We start from the raw sequence: 20,172 nt of genomic DNA on the forward strand, positions 1-20,172 counted from the left end.
TTTTTTTAAGCCACAGTTATTTACATGGATGCTAATCACATATTGCTAAACTCTATTTCTACATTTAAGCAAGCTTCATTTTATATCTTATTTATGTTGCATATTTGTAGCAAAGTTACTTTCAACCTTAGTATATTGTTGAGCACACTCTAACAATTCCCTCTTTTTATTTTAAAACATACTCAAAATACTTTATACTGATATGTATTTTTATCACATTATATAGAAAACACATTAAGAAGCAAAACCTTTAGTCTTCTTTTGATACAGCAAATCAAAATGCAATTTTACATAGATAATACAATATCAAGTATTACTAGTGAAACGGAATATATTTAACAACTTTTTCTTTTGCAAACCATTCTCTGAAAATATTTCATCAGTTATGGGCTGTGTCTGCTTTAGTTTTATTTTTTAACTTGAAATTTATTCTTTTGCAATCACAGAATTTCATTTATGACTTATAACTATTCCATTAACTCTCTACAACCATTGAATTAACTGTAATCATTTTATATTTATCAATGTCATTTTAACCATAACATTGTGGTCATATCTCTGAACTGCCCATTAACATCTCGGTACAGTACTGAACTGGCGTTAAATATTTGAATGCAATTATTTCAGTATATTTAATACTTCAGGATTAAAAAAAAACACGATTTATACACTAAAGAATGTTATGTACATATTAGTCCATTAGCTGTATCAATACAATATTTTAATATAATTTTCCTCTAACTGAGGTAACCAATACTAGTACAGATAAAATGATGGTCCAAAAACCAATAATAAGACTCCAACTTAAAACCAGTGATGATATTATAACTTGACAAATTACTTTTGAACTTATTACAATGTATCCTGTACAGTATGTATTTACACAGACTGTTTGCTATTCATGCATTTCAATCTAGTAGCAATCCTGGACCCATGTTTTTTTAAACATGGTTTTTCACACATATTCATTATCAGACATTAATTTCATTTGTATTGAATTATTTTGTATTTGTACATACAAAGACTGTAAAGTACACAGTCCAATCTTACAAATTTAGTAACATTAACATCAAGCAAAATCTTGGAAAATTCTTATGTCTCTTTAGAAGTATCTAGTGGAATTTCCCACCAGAGGCAACTACATACCCAGAAATTAGAAACATTTATGCATTTTGCATACCAACATTCTCTTGCCAAAAACATATTAAAAATAGTGACCATTCTTGCTCAATTTTTACATATCTTTACTTTTTCTTGTGTAGCTTTAATAAAGCAATTTTAAGCCATCTCTTGTATAGCTTTATAGTTTAACAAGTTGTAAATACAAATTAATACTAAACAATGCAATAATAACTAGAATGATAGCTATTAGCAACTTGTAAAATATCTTATCCTGTCAGGTTTAATCCAGTATTTCTAATGCACTAATACCTGTTTTCCCTCCCCCGTGAAAGAGTATTGTCAAGAAGGAATGAGATATTTCTTCCTGTAGCTTTATTTTATGCATGTTTGCAATACTGCTCACACAGTCAGTGTAAAACTGAGAAAGTACCCCTCCCCCTGTAGTATTGCACTATTGTTTATTTGCTTTATAATGTATGTCAGCCCAACACTTTGGTTATACATTTGCTTTATTAGGTTATTAAACTATAGACATTTGTCTGATTTGATCATTTTTTGGCTGTTTTCTTTTCTGTTGCCTTTGCTGTCTACTTCTAATAGTAGTTATTTGTACTTTCCTGTATAATTGATTTGAACTGTATGTATACTATAACTCATCTGCTGGCTATACTTGATGTAACTTAGGTTTTTTACTTTTAACCTTTACCTGTAAACAGATTATCAGTGACATATATGTACAATTGTGATGTTTTATTACAATTACCAAACAGTGTTGCATGTGAACATTTTAGAAAAACTTCAAGCCACTTGTTTGGCAATCAGTCTTGTTTCTTATCTTATCTGCTCAACATTTCCTGTAACTATTCATCCAGTCTAGGAAGGTCTAAGCTCACATTTCAGTTAACCCTTTTAGCATTTTTCCCTTTAATCATCTGTTAGTAAAATGCAGTTATAAAACACTTAGTATATTATATTTGTGATTTGCATAGCTATGCAAACTAAACATTATTTTACAATTAGCTTACATATTTTTTAACTTTTGATTTCAGTATTTTTTCATTTACTTATTTAACTGCTCTGCCATTCATTTTACAAAGACTGTTTGACTAATTCCATCTGTGATTTTATTTATTTTTAAAATTCAGAACTTTAACTGGTGTGGTGTTACTATACAATTATAAAAAATTGTAAAAAACAAATAGATATTAGCTTAACTAACACATGTTTATATTTACATTATTTATATTTGCTGTTGTCTGCCTGTTATTCTTGTGCTTTTTATGAAAAGAAAATAAATGCATGTCAGTCTTGTGTCTTTAAATCTTTATACTTATTAACTATTTTTATTTAATTTTTTTACACTAGAACTGTTTTGTTTACCTTTTGACTATGCTATGAGAATGGCAGTCATACGCTCTACTTTACTGTAGTGCTGATAAATAGCTTGCTTTAATTGAATAGAAGTTTTAAATATTTGAGAATGATTTGTATTTTGCCATCCTACCAAGTATGCTTAACCATTTTCAAAACACAAACATATTATAAAATATATCTCTTTTGTACAGATCAGCTGTAGTTTCTTGCTCTTTTCCAATGTTTTCTTAAGCTCAGCTGTTGTATGGAGGAAGTTAGTCTCTGTCAGTTCAGCTAATTTATTTTCTTTATCCTGTAACTGCTGTTCAAGAGTTTCCTGTAATGTTGCATGGTCTTTCTGATATTCTTTAGAAACGTGTTCTGCTGAATTTAAAGCTCCTATGCACTTTTGAAAAAAATGTTTGTATAACGTGTCTAAGCTTCCTGAACTCATTGTGTCTGTCTCTTAGAAGTTTCTTATATTCTTTTGTAACAAAATATACTAGAGGTCCTGTCAGTAACTGATTTGACTCCTGTTGTAACTCTGAAATAAGCCTTTTACATGTGGTGACAGAACATAACTGTTCAACATCTGAATATAATAGAAACACTTTACCCTTAGTTAATTTTTTATCATGAAAAGGTCTGTCTTCACAGTCTATCTTTTTAGCAATATCATGCAATACTTTTTATGACATTGTACACAGAATGCAGTTTTTGTTGAATCACACAATAAACATTTGTCATACCCCACATGGTTTTCTTTGAGATACCAGTCAAATATTGTAACACATTTGCATAATGCCTTACTATCAACCTGCCCTAATAAGGTTTTACATTTACTAATGTGCTGTGTATACCAACATTGCAATTTACTAAAGCTTGGTTTACTCCTACACGAATTATGTCTAATAGCATCCATACTAAAAATGTGACACTGAAAAAAGACTTACCAGTTAGCAAGAAAACAGGTGATCAGGCTGTTGTTGCTGGTGGCTAGAACTTTTTCAGAGTCACTTGAGAAGCTGGTGAAGCACAACAGGCAGAGGACTGCTGTTAAAGTAGATATCCACCTTTTCTTGGAGAATTTATGGCACTGTGACTTTCCTGGACTTCAGGCTCAATCTGGATTCAGACGTCTGAAAAAACTTTACTGCTGCAAACTGCATAAACTGGAGTATTTCTGTTTAGGATTCAGACATATGTACAAATGTTAGTTACTGCAATTTGACTGAAGTAACCCTCTGCAGGTCTTACCCTTCCCTCTGTGTTCGAAGGCAGGTAGGCTCACCATTGAAAATTTTATTTTTGTTATTGTAGTTACTATGGTGCTGTGACTCAGATGGATTTGAAGTCTTTTTAAGACACTCAATCTTGCTGGCTGGATTCTGCTGAAATCAAAGTCTGGTTATAGTTGCATTCACAGTCTGTTGCATACAGAAACTTGCAGAATATACACTGACGAGAGAATATACTTTGCAGCATCAACTTAGAGCAGTAACAAATAACTTTTATAATAAACCATACAGACTAACGTTGCAAGTACTGTTCCACTTTACTTCTCATATAGTACAGATGATGTGAGAGATATAACATTTACCTTGGGACAAATGTGTCCCTACCAATACCCCTAACATAACTGGATTTAATACAGACTTTATATATATTTTTAGTTAAGCACTCCCTCTTGGTTTTGGAAAGATACTGCCTTGATGATGCAAATGCTGACACATCTGCTCTTGTGCAAATGCTGATAAGTGCAGAAAAGCATATTTTTAAGGAAACGCCTTGTGGATAAACTTTCTTAGAAAAGCATATTTTTAAACTTTCTTAGAAAAACATATTGTTCAAGGAAACACCTTGTGGAGAAACACATGTCCTGCTGTCCATTCTTTAAAGAAAGCAAATTAGTTTTTTTCTGATATATCCTGTTTTTTTTTACATTGTTGCCAAGTCTGTAAGAAGTCACCTTTCTTGATGTGTGTGTAATACACTCATAAGCAAGTTCCTTATTTTTTTAAGCCACAGTTATTTAGCATGGATGCTAATCACATATTGCTAAACTCTATTTCTGCATTTAAGCAAGCTTTATTTTATACCTTATTTATGTTGCATATTTGTAGTAAAGTTCTTTTCAACCTTAGTATATTGTTGAGCACACTCTAACAATGTCATTAACAATTTTGGGATAAGCTTGATTTATAGCGATATTATTTTGATTATATTTTTCTTAACTGGAAATTGAATGGGTGTCAAAGGAAAAATATACTTTAAAAATTATCAAAACACGGTAGGTTCAGGTTAAGGCACTTTAATCTTGCAGCAAGGAGACAAAAACGTGCTAATACAGAGTTTGTCTAACTAGAAACAGGAAATACTTTAATTTTTATACATTCTCTAACTAGTCATGGCCTACCAAGCTGACGTAACAGATTACCACCTTTCTCATCATCATCTGTTGACCATCATTCCCATGAATGTTTGCTGATTTATCAATTTTTATATGAAACTTCCTGAGGAAAACAACATGGCCTTGATTACCCCCAGTTAGATACATGTTATGTTACCATTCAAGGTACTATGTCTAATTCAAGCACAATGCTAGCAGTTCATTTCTCTAATAATCCTTTGTCTACTTTATCTCTAAGTTACTGCAGCTGCACATGTTCTCATGCTTCGAACAGAGCTGATTGTCTAAAATCATTACATTTACAGAATATAGTATTGTTCATTCATTCGTTCCTAACCTAGCAGATAAGCACCTGCTTCTCAAGTACATTGCCAAAAGGCATAAACATGAATAATGCTGTGCTAGCAGTTACTAGGTCAGAGGGCAACTTTCAAGTTTCAGAAAGCATACTGCAGTTTTCAAAAAGCATCTTTTTCAGTCTCATATGAAACTTAATTTATATATAACACAGTGCATGAAAAATAGAATGAAAAGCTATTAAATCATTTGATTATTAATTGGCATTAAGCATACACACATTAATACATATTTTTCTAACATTTCCCTCCTGTTAATACTTTTTAATTCTATTTTCAAAAAAGAATAAACAATTTGCTTCTTTTCCTAACCTCTTCCAATCAGGATTTGCAGTTAAGAAAGTCATTCAGTTTAAACTTTTATGAAAGTGTTTCACATTCTAGCAGCTCTTCAAATTCAGTACTTTGATACATAGTCTCAGATAGTGATATATCTATGAATTATTTGATTAATTTCTTCATGCAGGGGATTCCACAACAAACACAAACTCCTATTAGGAGTAATCCTACCCCAATGGCAATCAATATGTTCATTAGGATGGAACCCCACCCCCCAAATACATTCTGGAAAAAGTCAGTCAGAGGGTTTGGGCCTGGTTTGGTCATGGCCGACACTTGCTGAATCACCTCGAGATGATCGTTAATCTCATGCTGATGATTAGGAATAAATGCACAGCATTCTTCTTTGATTAAAGCGCACGTCCCACCCCTCACCACTAGGGTGAAGTCAAGAGCCATTCGGTTTTGGAGTACTACAATTCTCATGGCATTCAGTTCATCAGTTATCAGTTCAAGAGCAGAAAAAGTCACATTACTCATTACTTCGAGAAGTTTTGACAGTTTTCGCAGCTCCCATATCGATTTAACTGCACCATATGCAGGTAATATACCTGCCCAGGATATGACAGCATCACTCAAGTCCATGTACGCAAGTTTGGTTCCCACATTACGATGGTCTTTCCAGCCCACTTCGATCTGTCCCACTGTATTCTCAGGTTTCTTAACAGTCTTTTTGGTCACATCTCGGGTATTTCGAATATTTCCCTGAGGCAAAACTGCAGTGTGTCGGATGGCCGGGACCAGGTACCCCAAAAAACAACTGCCAGACCAATTCTCAGGTAACCATTTATATGCTTTTTTACCACACACAAAATAACAGTCCTCTACTTTAGTTGTTACTTTGTTATGAAATGACTGCCCTGCATGAAACATTTTCCTATCTATTACAGATAACTGTTTAAAAAGTACAGGATTACATTGTACCTGATCAAGAGTCTTATGCATAGATTTCAAAATTGAGTCATAATCTGTACTACAAGATCCACTTAAATCGTTTGGTTTTTTATAACATTTATACTGTACTGTGACATTACACTTACTCCATCCCACTTGGATGGTGTCATTTTTGTAAAAACATACAATTCCTTTTTGTGTTACAGGCAAATACAGTGCTACCTTATCATGTGCTTTAATAGCAATTGTGTCAAAAACCAGATTTTCCCAGGTCTCATTGACCCCTAGGGGGATAGCAGCCATCAATAAACCCCTGTATGCTGTTGGTATGGCCATGCAGACCCAGCAGTTCGAAACATTAAAAGTCTCAGCATACACACATGTAATTGCCTGATAAGTGTTAAAGTTCGGATGCCAGTCTATGTTTGGTTCATTACATCTAATCAGTTCAACTTTTGTGGCAGGAAAAAGGAGTGGCCACAACAAAAAGAACAGTGTGATTAGCATAGCTATTAAAATGATCATACAAGTTTCCTGAGGTTGCTCAATGTCTCTATTCACTCTGTACCTGGCCATTATGTTCTCGTTGTACAACAGTAACAAAGTTTTTGTCCAATTCAAAGTCCTTAACCAGTTTACAGTGTGTCAAATGAATCCAGGAAGCTCGCTCCGCAATCTTGACTGCAGTGGGTGTTGACAGTAGTACCTGGTATGGTCCTTCCCACTTCGGAGAACTCCAGTTCTTTTGCTTCACAATCTTCACCCAGACCCAGGTGCCTGGGGCTACTGGTGCTTCCGATTTCGGTTGTTCTTTATCTGAAACAGAATTTAACTGCAAAAGTTTGTTATTCAAAAATCGCCTCATATACCCTGCAAGTGAACTGTCAGCCTCTTGCTCTGCAGACACAAGAGGTTTCCACTGAGGTGTATAATATGCCCTCCAAAAAAAGTTTCAAAAGGAGTTAATCCCTTTGCATTTGGAACAGTTCTCATGCTCAACAGTGCTAAAGGCAAACAGTGCACCCAGTTATTTTGTGTCTCACTCATCAACTTCCTAAGCTTACCCTTCAACACCCCATTATGCCTCTCTACTAACCCTGCAGATTGGGGGTGGTAAGCGCAGTGATTTTTTAATGATATTCCAAAATAATGACTAAGTTGCTGTACTGTTTGGTTCACGAAATGTGTACCGTTATCACTATAAATCTTTTCCGGTATGCCAAATCTGGGTATAATTTCTTTAACAAGGACCTTTGCAACAGTAGCTGCATCTGGATTTTTAGTTGGAAAAGCTTCCACCCATTTGGAAAACATATCTATAATGATAAGGCAATACTTTTTATTCTCACATTTATTCAGTTCTATGAAATCCATACAAATAGTATGAAATGGATATGGTGGTGTAGGGAAACTCCCTTGCTTAGGCTTCAATGCTCCTTGTGCATGATGCTTGTTACAAACATGGCATGCTGCACAGAAATTTTTTGTGTAATTTGTAAATCCATAGGTTGTAAACACTCAATTCACTAACTGTACCATCCCCCCTGTTGAGACATGGCTCTGCCCATGGCTCAACAAAGCTGCATATCTAAACAAGTTAGATGGCAAAATGGGTTTCTTTTCCTTGGAGATGTACAGTCCCTTTTCAAGGATTGCTCCTCGTTTTATCCACTTCTGTTTTTCTACATTTGTAGTAAGTGTCTGCATTGTCTTTAACATTTCTAAATCTAAAGTCTCAGAGGGTTGTAATTCCTCACTCAAAAGAAAAGCTTCTGAGGCTGAAGCTGCTTGCTTCGCAGCTATATCAACCTGCGCATTACCTTTTGAAATCCTATCCTGTTGCTTGGTATGAGCTACGCATTTGCAAATAGCTACTTTTTGAGGTAACTGAATAGAGTCTAATAGATCTAAAATGAAATGCGCATGATTAATTGGTTTACCAGTAGATGTTATCATTCCTCTATTTTTCCACTGCTGTGCAAAAACATGTACGGTAGAAAAAGCATACTGACTGACAGTATAAATGTTCACTTTCTTTCCTTTTGCTAAGGTACATGCCCTTGTTAAGGCAATCAACTCTGCCGCTTGTGCAGATAAATTGTGTGGTAAAGATTTTGCTTTTAAAGTTTCAGTATCAGAAATGACTGCATACCCCACTAGGATCTGTCCTGTAGGACCCCTCCTGCATGAGCCGTCCACATAGTATGTCACCTCGGCATCATCCAAGGGAACATCTGTAAGGTCTTGTCTAGGTAATGTCTTTTGCTCAATTTCCTGCAGGCAGCAATGTGGTTTGCCATCTGCAGGGGTTGGGAGCAAGGTTGACGGATTCAAAGTTGTGCATCATTCAATTGTCATATGAGGTTGGCTCAACAGTATAGTCATACAGGAAAGATGTCTAGCAGGAGAAAGATATGCTACTTTTTCTTGCAGTAAAATAATTGCGACTGCATGAGGCACTCTCAATGTGAGAGGGTGGAATAACACTACTGAGGCCGAAGCCTGCACTGCCATTGCAGCTGCAACTACTGCTTGTACACAGTGGGGCAGGGACCGCGCCACTGGGTCAAACTGTGATGAATAGTAAGCTATGGGGCGTTGCTTGTCCCCATGCTGCTGTGTCAATACTGATGTCATATAACTCTGCTTACAGTCTACAGTTTGAAAAAATTGCTTATGATAGTTTGGTAATCCTAAAACTAAGGATGATGCTATCAGTTGTTTCAGCTTGCAGAAAGCTGCTTCTGCTTCTGGTGTCCATTGTAATAAATCCTGTGCTGCCATTGGCTTTTTGAATATTAAATTGGCCAGTGGAGCAGATTCCAAAGCATAATTTGGTATCCAGCTTCGACAAAAATTAGTAGTTCCCAGGAAAGACATAATTTCCTTCTTGGTAGTTGGTCTAGGTGCCTGTAATATTGCTGTTTTTCTATCTTCGTCTAATATTCTACCTTCCTTGGGTATTACATATCCCAAGTACTTAACTTGTTTTCTCCAAAGTTGTAGTTTGTTTTTGTTTACTTTGTGACCTTGAGTAGCTAAAAACTGTAATAATGCTATGGTGTCCACTTTGCATTCTTGCTGGGTGGGGGCTGCCAGCAGAATGTCGTCTACATAAAGTAAAATCTGACTACCTTTCGGTGGGATAAATCCCACCAGGTTGCTTGCCATTTCTTGTACAAATATTGTTGGACTTTCACAATATCCCTGTGGTAATCTCGTATATGCATACCGTTTCCCCTGAAATGTAAATGCAAACCAATATTGGCTGTCAGGGTGTATCGGTATTGAGAAAAATGCATTACTAATATCTACCACAGAAAAATACTTTTGCTGAGGATTTAAATCATTCAGTAAGGTGTGCGGTTCTGACACCGTTGGTGCCCTGGGTATAACTGCATTATTTACAGCTTGTAAATCTTGGACCATACGCCATTCCCCGTTTGCCTTCCTGACAGGAAATAAGGGTGTATTACATGGTGAATCAAGAGATTCTATTAAGACTCCTTCCTTAAGTAAGGCTGCTATTATAGGTTTGATTCCTATCTCTGCATCCTTTCTCAATGGATACTGTCTTTTCTGAGGTCTAAATGCTGACTTTGGCGTAACAGTAACTGGTCCTGCTGTTCGTATAAGTCCTACATCTGATTTCCCTGTTGACCAGACAGTCTCTGGTATGTTCCGCAAGGCTTTTTCCTCTTCTTCCAATAAGAGTAATACTCAGCTATTCTCACTAGCCTGTGAGTGCACAGCTGGGTGTGTCTGTGTTATCCAATTCAATTTCTGTTTCTGTACTCCTTGTTCAGAGAGTTCTAATTCTGTCTGCTTTTCCCACCTTGTAACTTTTTCACCTAAGTCTGCCCATTTCAAATTTCTATTCTTAGTTAAGCTAACATGTGGCAATCGATTAGATTTGTAAAGTGCTAAAAATTCCTGCGGTAATGAACAGCTTACTACACTGTTTCCATCTGTGTCCCAGTACAAGTTTCGTAACACTAGTCTGTTCGCGTGGTTCTGAAACAATTCCTGCTCATAATCTTTATCAGGTCCTCGTCTGTTACAGTAATATAGAGTACAATGCAACAAATGTTGTTTGTCAGTGTCAAGAGAGGGGGACTTACTGATGGCTACGTTCATCAGTTCTTCGGTTACTGCCCCTGGACCAGTCATAACCAAGTCCTGGCTGTACCAATAATATGTCTCACCCTCCGGTCGCACTACAAAAGTATCCATTTGTCGCTGTGCTTCCATACCCTGCATGGTTGGAACTATGACTATGCCAAATATCTGCATTAAGTCTCTACCCAAAAGGTTTACAGGGCATTTTGCAGAAACTACAATTTTACTTCTCTGAGTCATCCCTGAAATGGGGTCCGTTATTGCTATGTCATGGGAGAGTGGCTCCCGATACAGCTGTCCATTAGCTGCCTTCAATAGTATATAATCTGGTGATTCTGAGTCTTCTGGTAATTTGGAAGGGTGTATCAGGGTCCGTAAAGCCCCTGAGTCACACAAAAATTTGACTTCCCTCCCCTCTACCAGAAGTGTCACTTCCGTTTTTGTATCTGCTAAGTAAAGCTCTAGGCTCAATAAGGCTAAGTCCAAAATTTCATTCTCTTCAATGTCTGCAAATTCATGTACATCCTCTACCCCTTCTGTCACATCCTCTACCCTTGATATCACATTTGCACTTGTCTTTTCCTGTTTATTTTCATTCAGTGATTCCTGACTATCATATAGTCATTCCTCATCTTCTTTATTTTCTGAAGTCACCTTCTTATTTAGCCTGCAATCCCTTGCTAAATATACTTTTTTCCCGCATTTAAAACATTCACCTTTTTTCTTTCTTTCTTCAAAATCTTCTGATCACTTGTCAGATTGTTTATTTCCCTGGGTATTTTTCTTACCCTTTCTTCCAGTTTGTACTACAAATACTTCTGACCCATCTTCTGCCGAAAATACTTGAGTTTTCTTTTTCTTTTTACTATTAAAATGTCTCTCTGCATGTCTAGCATATTCGAGTAATGGCTGCAGTCTACTTGTATGACCATGTGCTTTGTAATAAAGCTGCTAATGGGAGTTATACTACCCTTCAAGAATGCATTCTTTAACTGTTGTTCATATGGGGAATCTTGTGTCTGGTTTTCTGGTATCTGCATTCCGCAGTGGTTATTAAAACACTCTAATAATCTAGCATAATATCTATCAACTATTTCACCTTCTTGTTGAATGCACTGATTAATGCAAGTCCAATCAGCCCTAGTCTTCCACTTTTCAGAGATTCGGTCTGTCAGACCTTTCACTCTGCCATCCAATTCTGCATTAGTGTGTGGGAGTGGTCTAAGCTGTGCGTCATGAGGATTCCAGTTGCCACTGATCATGTGCCAATCTGGACCTAAAATTTGTCTAACTACTTTTTCCACTTCTTCTCCATTCAAATGGTAACTTAATCTCATACCCTGTAAGTCTTCTAAAAATTTTTGAAAATTCACTTTCGGATGGGGAATTCCTTCTGTGGCTTTCCGGATATCTTCCAGTGCCCACGGTCTATAAACTAAAAGAGTCGGATCCTGTCCTGCCTGTCCTGCCTGAGGATTTGGTACTTCTATGAGTGGACATATCTCTTCCTCACTCATAGCTTGTGATTTTCTATTTATTTCACATAATTCAATCTCCGTTCTCAAGTCGCGTGTTCGAGACCTTGTCTCGACAGGATCCCTGACAAATGGTTTTGATGCTGTAGAAACAGCTGGATATAGCGGAGGTGGATCAGCTTGTCCACTCGCTTCATATTCTGGTAAGGGAAGCGGTGGGGGTGAAGGAGGGGCCGTTGCTATTACCAAGTTATTATCTTCTTTGTCTAAGAACATCATTTTTGAATTCTTTATCTTTTGTTCCCTGCGATTTGCTTCCTCAAGCCACCTATGTGCCTGAGGGACTCCTAATTGTCGTTGCTTTTTTAATTGACCTTTTGCGTCTGTTTTTAGTTACCTGACAAGTTTAATAAGTGCGAGTTTATCTAAATTACCATCAAATTTATACTTATCAACCCATTTCGTATAATACTTAACATTATCAGCACGCTGTAATTGCATATACTTCGCGTCTTCAGTTAGGGACGTGTCTCGGGAACTTTTTGTACACTGATTTCCCATTGTTGTCTTAGCTAAGCTGTAAATTGTTACGTAACCCTTTTTATCACGTGGCACCACAGTTCTATACCTTTTCACAGTTTATCTAGAATAACTGCATACCTATTCTGTTTCCCTGATCTATGACAAAAACAGTAACCCCTCTTTTTTGTCCCTGATCTGCACATGCAAATCTTCCTGACAAAAAACAGTTCTGTAATTAGTCCCTGATCTTAAAACAGAAATAAGGTAATTCCTCCTTACCTGACCCTCCGTGAGTTGATCCACCGGATCGTTGACTCATCCTCCAATCCCAGATCAGAAACAGTGGCTGGCCTCTTTCGAACGACAATTCAGTCGGAGGTCTTTCAAAACAGAAGAGCCGATTTGGCCTCTTCTCCGTACGGATGCATGCTACCGGGCCCAATTCTGACCTAGGCCTAGACCGAGAGGTACTTTCCGGTCCGAAGGAACAAACTGTCAAAGGAAAAATATACTTTAAAAATTATCAAAACACGGTAGGTTCAGGTTAAGGCACTTTAATCTTGCAGCAAGGAGACAAAAACGTGCTAATATAGAGTTTGTCTAACTAGAAACAGGAAACACTTTCATTTTTATACATTCTCTAACTAGTCATGGCCTACCAAGCTGACGTAACAGATTACCACCTTTCTTATCATCATCTGTTGACCATCATTCCCATGAATTTCTGCTGATTTATCAATTTTTATGTGAAACTTCCTGAGGAAAACAACATGGCCTTGATTACCCCCAGTTTGATACATGCTATGTTACCATTCAAGGTACTATGGCTAATTCAAGCACAATGCTAGCAGTTGATTTCTCTAATAATCCTTTGTCTACTTTATCTCTAAGTTACTGCAGCTGCACATGTTCTCATGCTTCAAACAGAGCTGATTGTCTAAAATCATTACATTTACAGAATATAGTATTGTTCATTCATTCGTTCCTGACCTAGCAGATAAGCACCTGCTTCTCAAGTACTTTTCCAAAAGGCATAAACATGAATATTGCTGTGCTAGCAGTTACTAGGTCAGAGGGCAACTTGCAAGTTTCAGAAAGCATACTGCAGTTTTCAAAAAGCATCTTTTTCAGTCTCATATGAAACTCAATTTATATATAACACAGTGCATGAAAAATAGAATGAAAAGCGTATTTAATCATTTGATTATTAATTGGCATTAAGCATACACACATTAATACATATTTTTCTAACAATGGGTGTACCTCATTTTCTTTTTTTTGGACTTTTTAAATAATTCCACTAGTGATATGACATTTACTCTAACTTACAAAGCAATTTCTCGATATTGATATTGAAGTGTCATCTGATATTAAGGTTATCATTTGGAAATACTTGACCATAACATATTACCTAGAGCTGATAGTTGTCTCCTAAATGTAGTCACAATTAATCCATGTTCTGAATTTATGACAGTGAAAAGATTATGCTATATAATATATATATATATATATATATATATATATATATATATATATATATATATATATGTATGTGCGTATATGTATGAAGCTAATGAAGGGCAGCTACTTTTAAAAAAATGGTGATATTCAGATGAGATGTTGGAAGAACATTTGAGTGCAGTTTGAAAAATGGACAGGTAGCAGCTTTTACACAAGTATGAAAAGGGCATTAAGACTGAGATAAGTGGTCCTAAGTTTGTGGCTATGTAGCATCCTAGAATAAATGGTCTGGGAAATTGTATGTAAAGATCGGTATATGTTGGATGTACTCAATTGAGATGGTTCCAAATAAAGCACTGTTTTTTTTTGTTTGTTTGTTTTTTAATGGAAACATTGTACATGATAGGTTGCTTAATGGCTTCCTCTTCATTTCACCAAGTATAAATTGACGGAGACTTTAAATGGATGAAGCAAACCAGTTAAATCTTCATCTCATGGAAACAAACAGTCAAATAAAGACACCCACTTGAGCTATGTGTATGAATGACCAGCACCCACTTCAGCTATGTATATGAATGACCGCTGAGAATAAATACACTCAAAATACACTGTCAGTGATTTACATATGTAAAACATTATCAGGGAGCTTTAAGTTGCATAATACAAGCTGAATGGCTTAAAGTAGTCATCTTGATATTTGACCAGTTGTATGGAAACATGGTTAGATATTACCAGATGTATTCTGTGACTAATAAACAATAACCATCCTGAGGTTATTCTATAAATAACACTGTAATTATCATCATAGTAACTATCAATTTTACAGTTAATCTAGAAAGTTTTCCTGCCAGAATGTTAAGAAATATTTTTTTTCCAAAATGTTTTTATTCATTTTATAACACAATAACTTAATAGTATAGTAACAAGAAAAAAAACAAACTATACACAATGTCCATAACAACTAAAAAAGCAATATACATAGGAGAGCACTTAATATTTCTCTGACAGATTAGACAATTTTGTCTAAGCAAGTAAGTGATGTGTTGTGTTGTTACTCCTTGCTTTTATAGTAGCAATCTCATTCTTACAAATGTATTTCACAAGATGAATAAACTCAACTTTAAAGACATAAGTAGATTAGGATTTCCAATTTTTAGTAACAATTTTCCTTGCTATAGAGAGGATAGACTATAGTAAAATGTTTGATTTTTAGGAATGACTTCAGGAACAGGAACACTGAAAAGGATAAGAGAGTCAGAAACTGTTCAGTTGTCATTCCATAGAGCTTTACAAAGATATTTAAAGTTTAACCAAAATGAGTAAATTATTTTTCAATTAACAACCATATGCAGCCAGTCAGCGTCAGGGTGTCCACATCTCCAGCATATAATTCCATCTTTCTTTTACATTATTGCTAGTCTATGTGGGGCGAAAAAATATCTATGTAAAAATGTCCATGTGTATACATGCCAGAATAGGGAAGATGTGGATTCCTTCATTGACTGTAAACAAAGTTTTTTATCTTTTTCTAAAAATACACTTGAATAATTCCAAAAAGAAACATTTGTTTTGATAAAATAATTTCTGAGAGTTTTATAAATAACAGATATGTATGAAGTGTTCTTGAGTGAACTATTAATAATTGTTGAGATAAAATCCAAGATTTTTAAGTTACTCTTATTGTATGCCTCTAATGAGGGTACATGCTTAGTATGTATAAAATCCTTATAAGTTTGGATGTCCAGCCAATTGCAGTTTTTGCAAACTATATCTGCTGATCAAATAGTCTGCAGAACTTATTTTATTAGCTGAGAGAAATTGATTCCAATATAATAGGTCAACCTTCTTAAATTCTAACATTTTCTGAGTATCAAAAAGATATCAAACATTTATTTGTGTAAGCAATAGGAAACAAAATTATTAATAAATTCTTAATTAATTGATTAGAAAACATACGTTTTTTAAACAACAGCAATATTTGGTTTATAAGAGGTGTGAGAACAAGTTTTGACCTTTCACTTTGAATGTATATTTTTAAAATCGATATAAAGATGTGTGTATGTATTTGAGTGTATGGTTTAAGCAATGTCCTATTACTATTCGGAAGTAAGGCTTCATGTATTGATTTCCAATATGATGTATAAGAAGTATTATTTAAAAGCAACAGTATGTTAATAAATGTGGAGTTTAAATAAAAATCAATATTTGGAAACCCTATACCTCCTTCATCCCAGTTGTGGAGTACCAGAGAAGAAAAATTCTTGTTTTTTTTTTTTTTTTTTGGATACCAAAGGAAGCTGAGTAATAAGTTATTAATTTTCTGTTTAATTTTGACAGGTGGGGAATTATTAGAGATTGGCCAATAAATAAGATTTTAGGTAACAGTATCATTTTGATTAAAGTTAGTCTGGAAAAGAGTCTGTTGCAACTGTCAGTTAGACTAATAATTGAGTTTATAAGTTGTTGGTAATTAGATGTGAGTGATTTCTTATAATTATATTTGCTAATGATACCTAGATATTTAATATGTGTGGCCTCCCAGTTTATGTCTCTTTTTGATCTAAGTTTCATTGTAATATTTTTATTTACTAGAAGTGGTTGAGTTTTGCTGTGACTGAATTTTAGACCAGATATGTTTGCAAATAAGTCTAGATTATGTAATAGGTGGTCAGCTGAATTTTCAATATCATTAGAAGTTATCAAGGTCATCAGCAAACAGTTGTATCTTGGGGGATAATTTGTCTGACACTTTATATCCTTTAACTCTGTCATTATTTCTAACATAATTTGCAAGAGGCTCAATAGCCAGGACAAAGAGTAATGGGGCAGGGGGCACCCCTGTTTAGTATCTCTTAATATTTTGAATGGGCTAGATAGATAAGAACCCATCTTTACACAGGCTATGGACTTTTCATATTTTTTAATTAATCCTATAAAGTTTGGGGAGAAATTGTATTTTTGCAGAGAAAGGTACAAGACAATGTAATTAGATTACTGTCCTTAACAGACTTAGCAAACAAGGGAAAAATGAGCTTTCTATTTTAAGCCTTGATATAGATAAAGCTTTTGACTCCCTAAGTTAGTGATATCTGCTAAGAAATATTTTGATAAATGATAAATTACAAACTTTAGTAGTAACTATGAGGTTTATATGGCTATTTACAACTGTGGAGCTTTTTGTGCCGGCAAATCAAAAAGAATGTTATGTTTGAGAAAAACACAACATGTGTATAATATATTGAACAAATTGAAGATAAATGCATTAATTAAACATATTCCAACATTGTATTTTGGTGACATAATAAATTTGTTTAATATAGACAAACTGGATGGAGGCTTGGGACGCAGGGAAGTGGGAGTGCTATCCACAGTAAAGTAGGGCTGTAGCTGAGTCACACATGCAGGAATCAACAATATGCCAGTGTAGCCCACTGTATGTCTTTCCCTGGTATGAATGGGTTCAAGCAAAGGGGAGGTCCTCAAGAGAAAAGACTCCTTGGCAGCAGTATGGCACTGATCCAAAAGCATTGATCTCCTTGCCATCCCAAGCATTGGTCATAGGTCAAAGTTAATCCAAGGTCACTAAGATGGGTTCAGCAAACCTGGTGGAGGACAGGCTGTGAAAGCAGCTAATGGTCTGCTGACAGAAACCATAAATGCCACAAAATAAAGTATGGTTTGCCATTGAAAGATGTACATATGAAGGTTTAGAATAAGAGCAGTATAAGCAGATGATTAGAGGAATGGAGGTGGAGTAGAAAGGCCTGGTTGCAATTTTTGCAATGCCCCAACATTTCTTTCTCAGCCAAAACTGTGATTTGGTATTACTGAAAATTGCAGATACTGAATTTGAAAAAAGTTTCTTAATATCTAAATGTTTCTATGCATCTTACTGAAAATTAGCAGTATCATTTAAAAAGGGTGTGCTTTGAGATTTTGGATTTATATTCTACATACGCCTTTAACTTGAAAAAAGGAAACCCTAAAAACTGCTAAAAATTTTTTTTTTTATTTTACAGCTAATGAACCCTAACTTCATTCAAGAAGGTATGTTAATGTTTTATTTTATTTTATTTTATTTATTTAACATTTGTTTACTGGGAAAGTCCGACTGGGACACAGCCCATTTTCAGCGGAGGCCCGGGGAGAAATGCTCCAGAGTTTTCATTCCCACAAGCTGTATTTTTAGCTTTTATTATGCTAGGAATGTTCTACATATTGAGGACTAGATAAATGTTTCATTTCTTGATTTATTTGAATTTTTGTCTATAATATCAAAGAATATGTTGCTATAGAATTAAACTTCATCTATAGAATTTATAAAGTATATAATGCAAAACTTTCTAACATATTTAGTGACTGATAACCATATTCCACTTCATTTGTGACTTTGGTGCATATGCAGTTATATTTGCAAGCAGAAATGCAGATTCTGTTTCATGACTGGTAAGCTGTTTGTTGTTTTAAGGAAGTATTTTTTACCAGGTAGGACCACTGTGTGATTGTCACCGAATACAGGGACAACTAATATCACGGACATGGCTCCATTACATAAGTTCAATGCTGCACCTATGTTAGATTAGCATTAAAAGGGAACATGACATCTGTTTGACAATGCTTTCTTTACATCCTGATTCTGCAAAATGAATTTGCTGAAAATCACTTTTGGTGAGTGTAGTGTTTGCCTTTTTTCTTCAGTGTTGTGCAGTCATGGAATTTGGATATATATAAGCTGGAGATTAAATGTCTTCCCCACATCAGAAAGAACAGGAGCCTGCCTCCTACAAAGGGAGCTTGCTTTCAGATTTGCCAAATATGACGTTCAGTGACTTTGTTTGACATTAGTAGTTCTTGGGGAAACATGCTTTATACAGTCATGGCCACCTCTATTAGTATACAATGATGGTACTCAGTGTTACTCCTCAGTATTGTAGTTTATATCACTGCTGAAGTGGCATTCACCAACCCTCACTGTACTGAAAGGAACTCAGTGAAAGCAATAAATATATAGAATTATTATATAAAAAAAAGAAAAAGAATGTGAGCGCAACAATCGATTATAGTTCTGATACATCCAGATTATGTCTGCATTAATGAGTCTTATTGCAGTTGGATAAAAACTGTTCATGAATCTGGAGGTCCTGCAACGGATACTCCGTAACCTTCTATCAGATGCAAGTTTAGCGAACCAACCACACGCTTGATGAGAAGTGTGACTCAGTATTTGACGGGACCTCTTTTTACATTTCATTTCAAAGAGCTCCTGTAAGGTAGGAAGACTAGTGCCCGTGATCTTTTCTGTTGTTCTTATTATTCTTTGCAGCTTCTTCCTTTCAGCCATTATGCTATTACCAAACCAAACAGTGCAGTTGCTGGTGATAATGTTCTCAATGGCTCCTCTGTAGAAGGTATTTATACCATTCATAGAGAGCTTTGCTTTTCTAAGCTTTCTTAGGAAATGTAGTCTCTGGTGGGCTTTTTAAATTAACTTGTCTGTGCTTGTACTCCAAGAAAGATCCTCTGATATATGTACCCCAAGGAACTTTGTAGTTTGAGATCTCTCCACTTCTTCACCATTGCTCTTGAGGAGCAGGTGCATGGCAGAGCTCTTTCTGCAGTCAATAATAATTTATTTTGTTGTATTGAAATTCAGGTCCAATTGTTGTTATTGCACCATTCAATCAGGGAGTTGACCTCATTCCTATACCCACTCTCATCATCACCACTTATGAGTCCCACCTCTGTGATGTCATCTGTGAATTTGATGATGTGGTTATTGCTAGCTTTCACACAGCAGTCATGTGTAAGGATTGTGAACTACAGGACTCAGCACACAGCCCTGGGGAACGCCGGTGTTGAGTGTAATACTCCCTGAAGTGTTGTTAACCGCACAGGTCCTTTGAGGTCTTCCAGTCAGGAAATCAAGGATCCAGTTGCACAGCCATTTAGTTATGTAAAGGTTGATTAGTTTTTCTATAAGTTGCATTGGAATCACCGTATTGAATGCTGAGCTGAAATCTATGAACAACAGCCTGGCATACTTGTTCTTCTCTTCAAGATGCTCCAATGTGAAGTGAAGTGCCACTGAAATGGCATCAGCAGTTGATCTGTTTGCCTGGTA

The 20,172-nt window shown here is 35.6% G+C and overlaps 1 protein-coding gene across 1 annotated transcript in view; it reads left to right on the forward strand.

Moving 5' to 3' along the window:
• The window catches only part of KALRN (kalirin RhoGEF kinase), a 4,346,166-nt gene that overhangs the window by 4,107,865 nt on the left and 218,129 nt on the right, over positions 1-20,172 (forward strand). The window contains exon 52 of the mRNA XM_044074926.1: positions 18,071-18,098. Within this exon, the coding sequence (XP_043930861.1) occupies positions 18,071-18,098 (28 nt within the window). The remainder of the gene's footprint in view (positions 1-18,070; positions 18,099-20,172) is intronic.

This window comes from Protopterus annectens, chromosome 6.part0 (assembly GCF_019279795.1).
Source record: "Protopterus annectens isolate FY-2018-M chromosome 6.part0, PAN1.0, whole genome shotgun sequence".
NCBI lineage: Eukaryota > Metazoa > Chordata > Ceratodontiformes > Protopteridae > Protopterus > Protopterus annectens.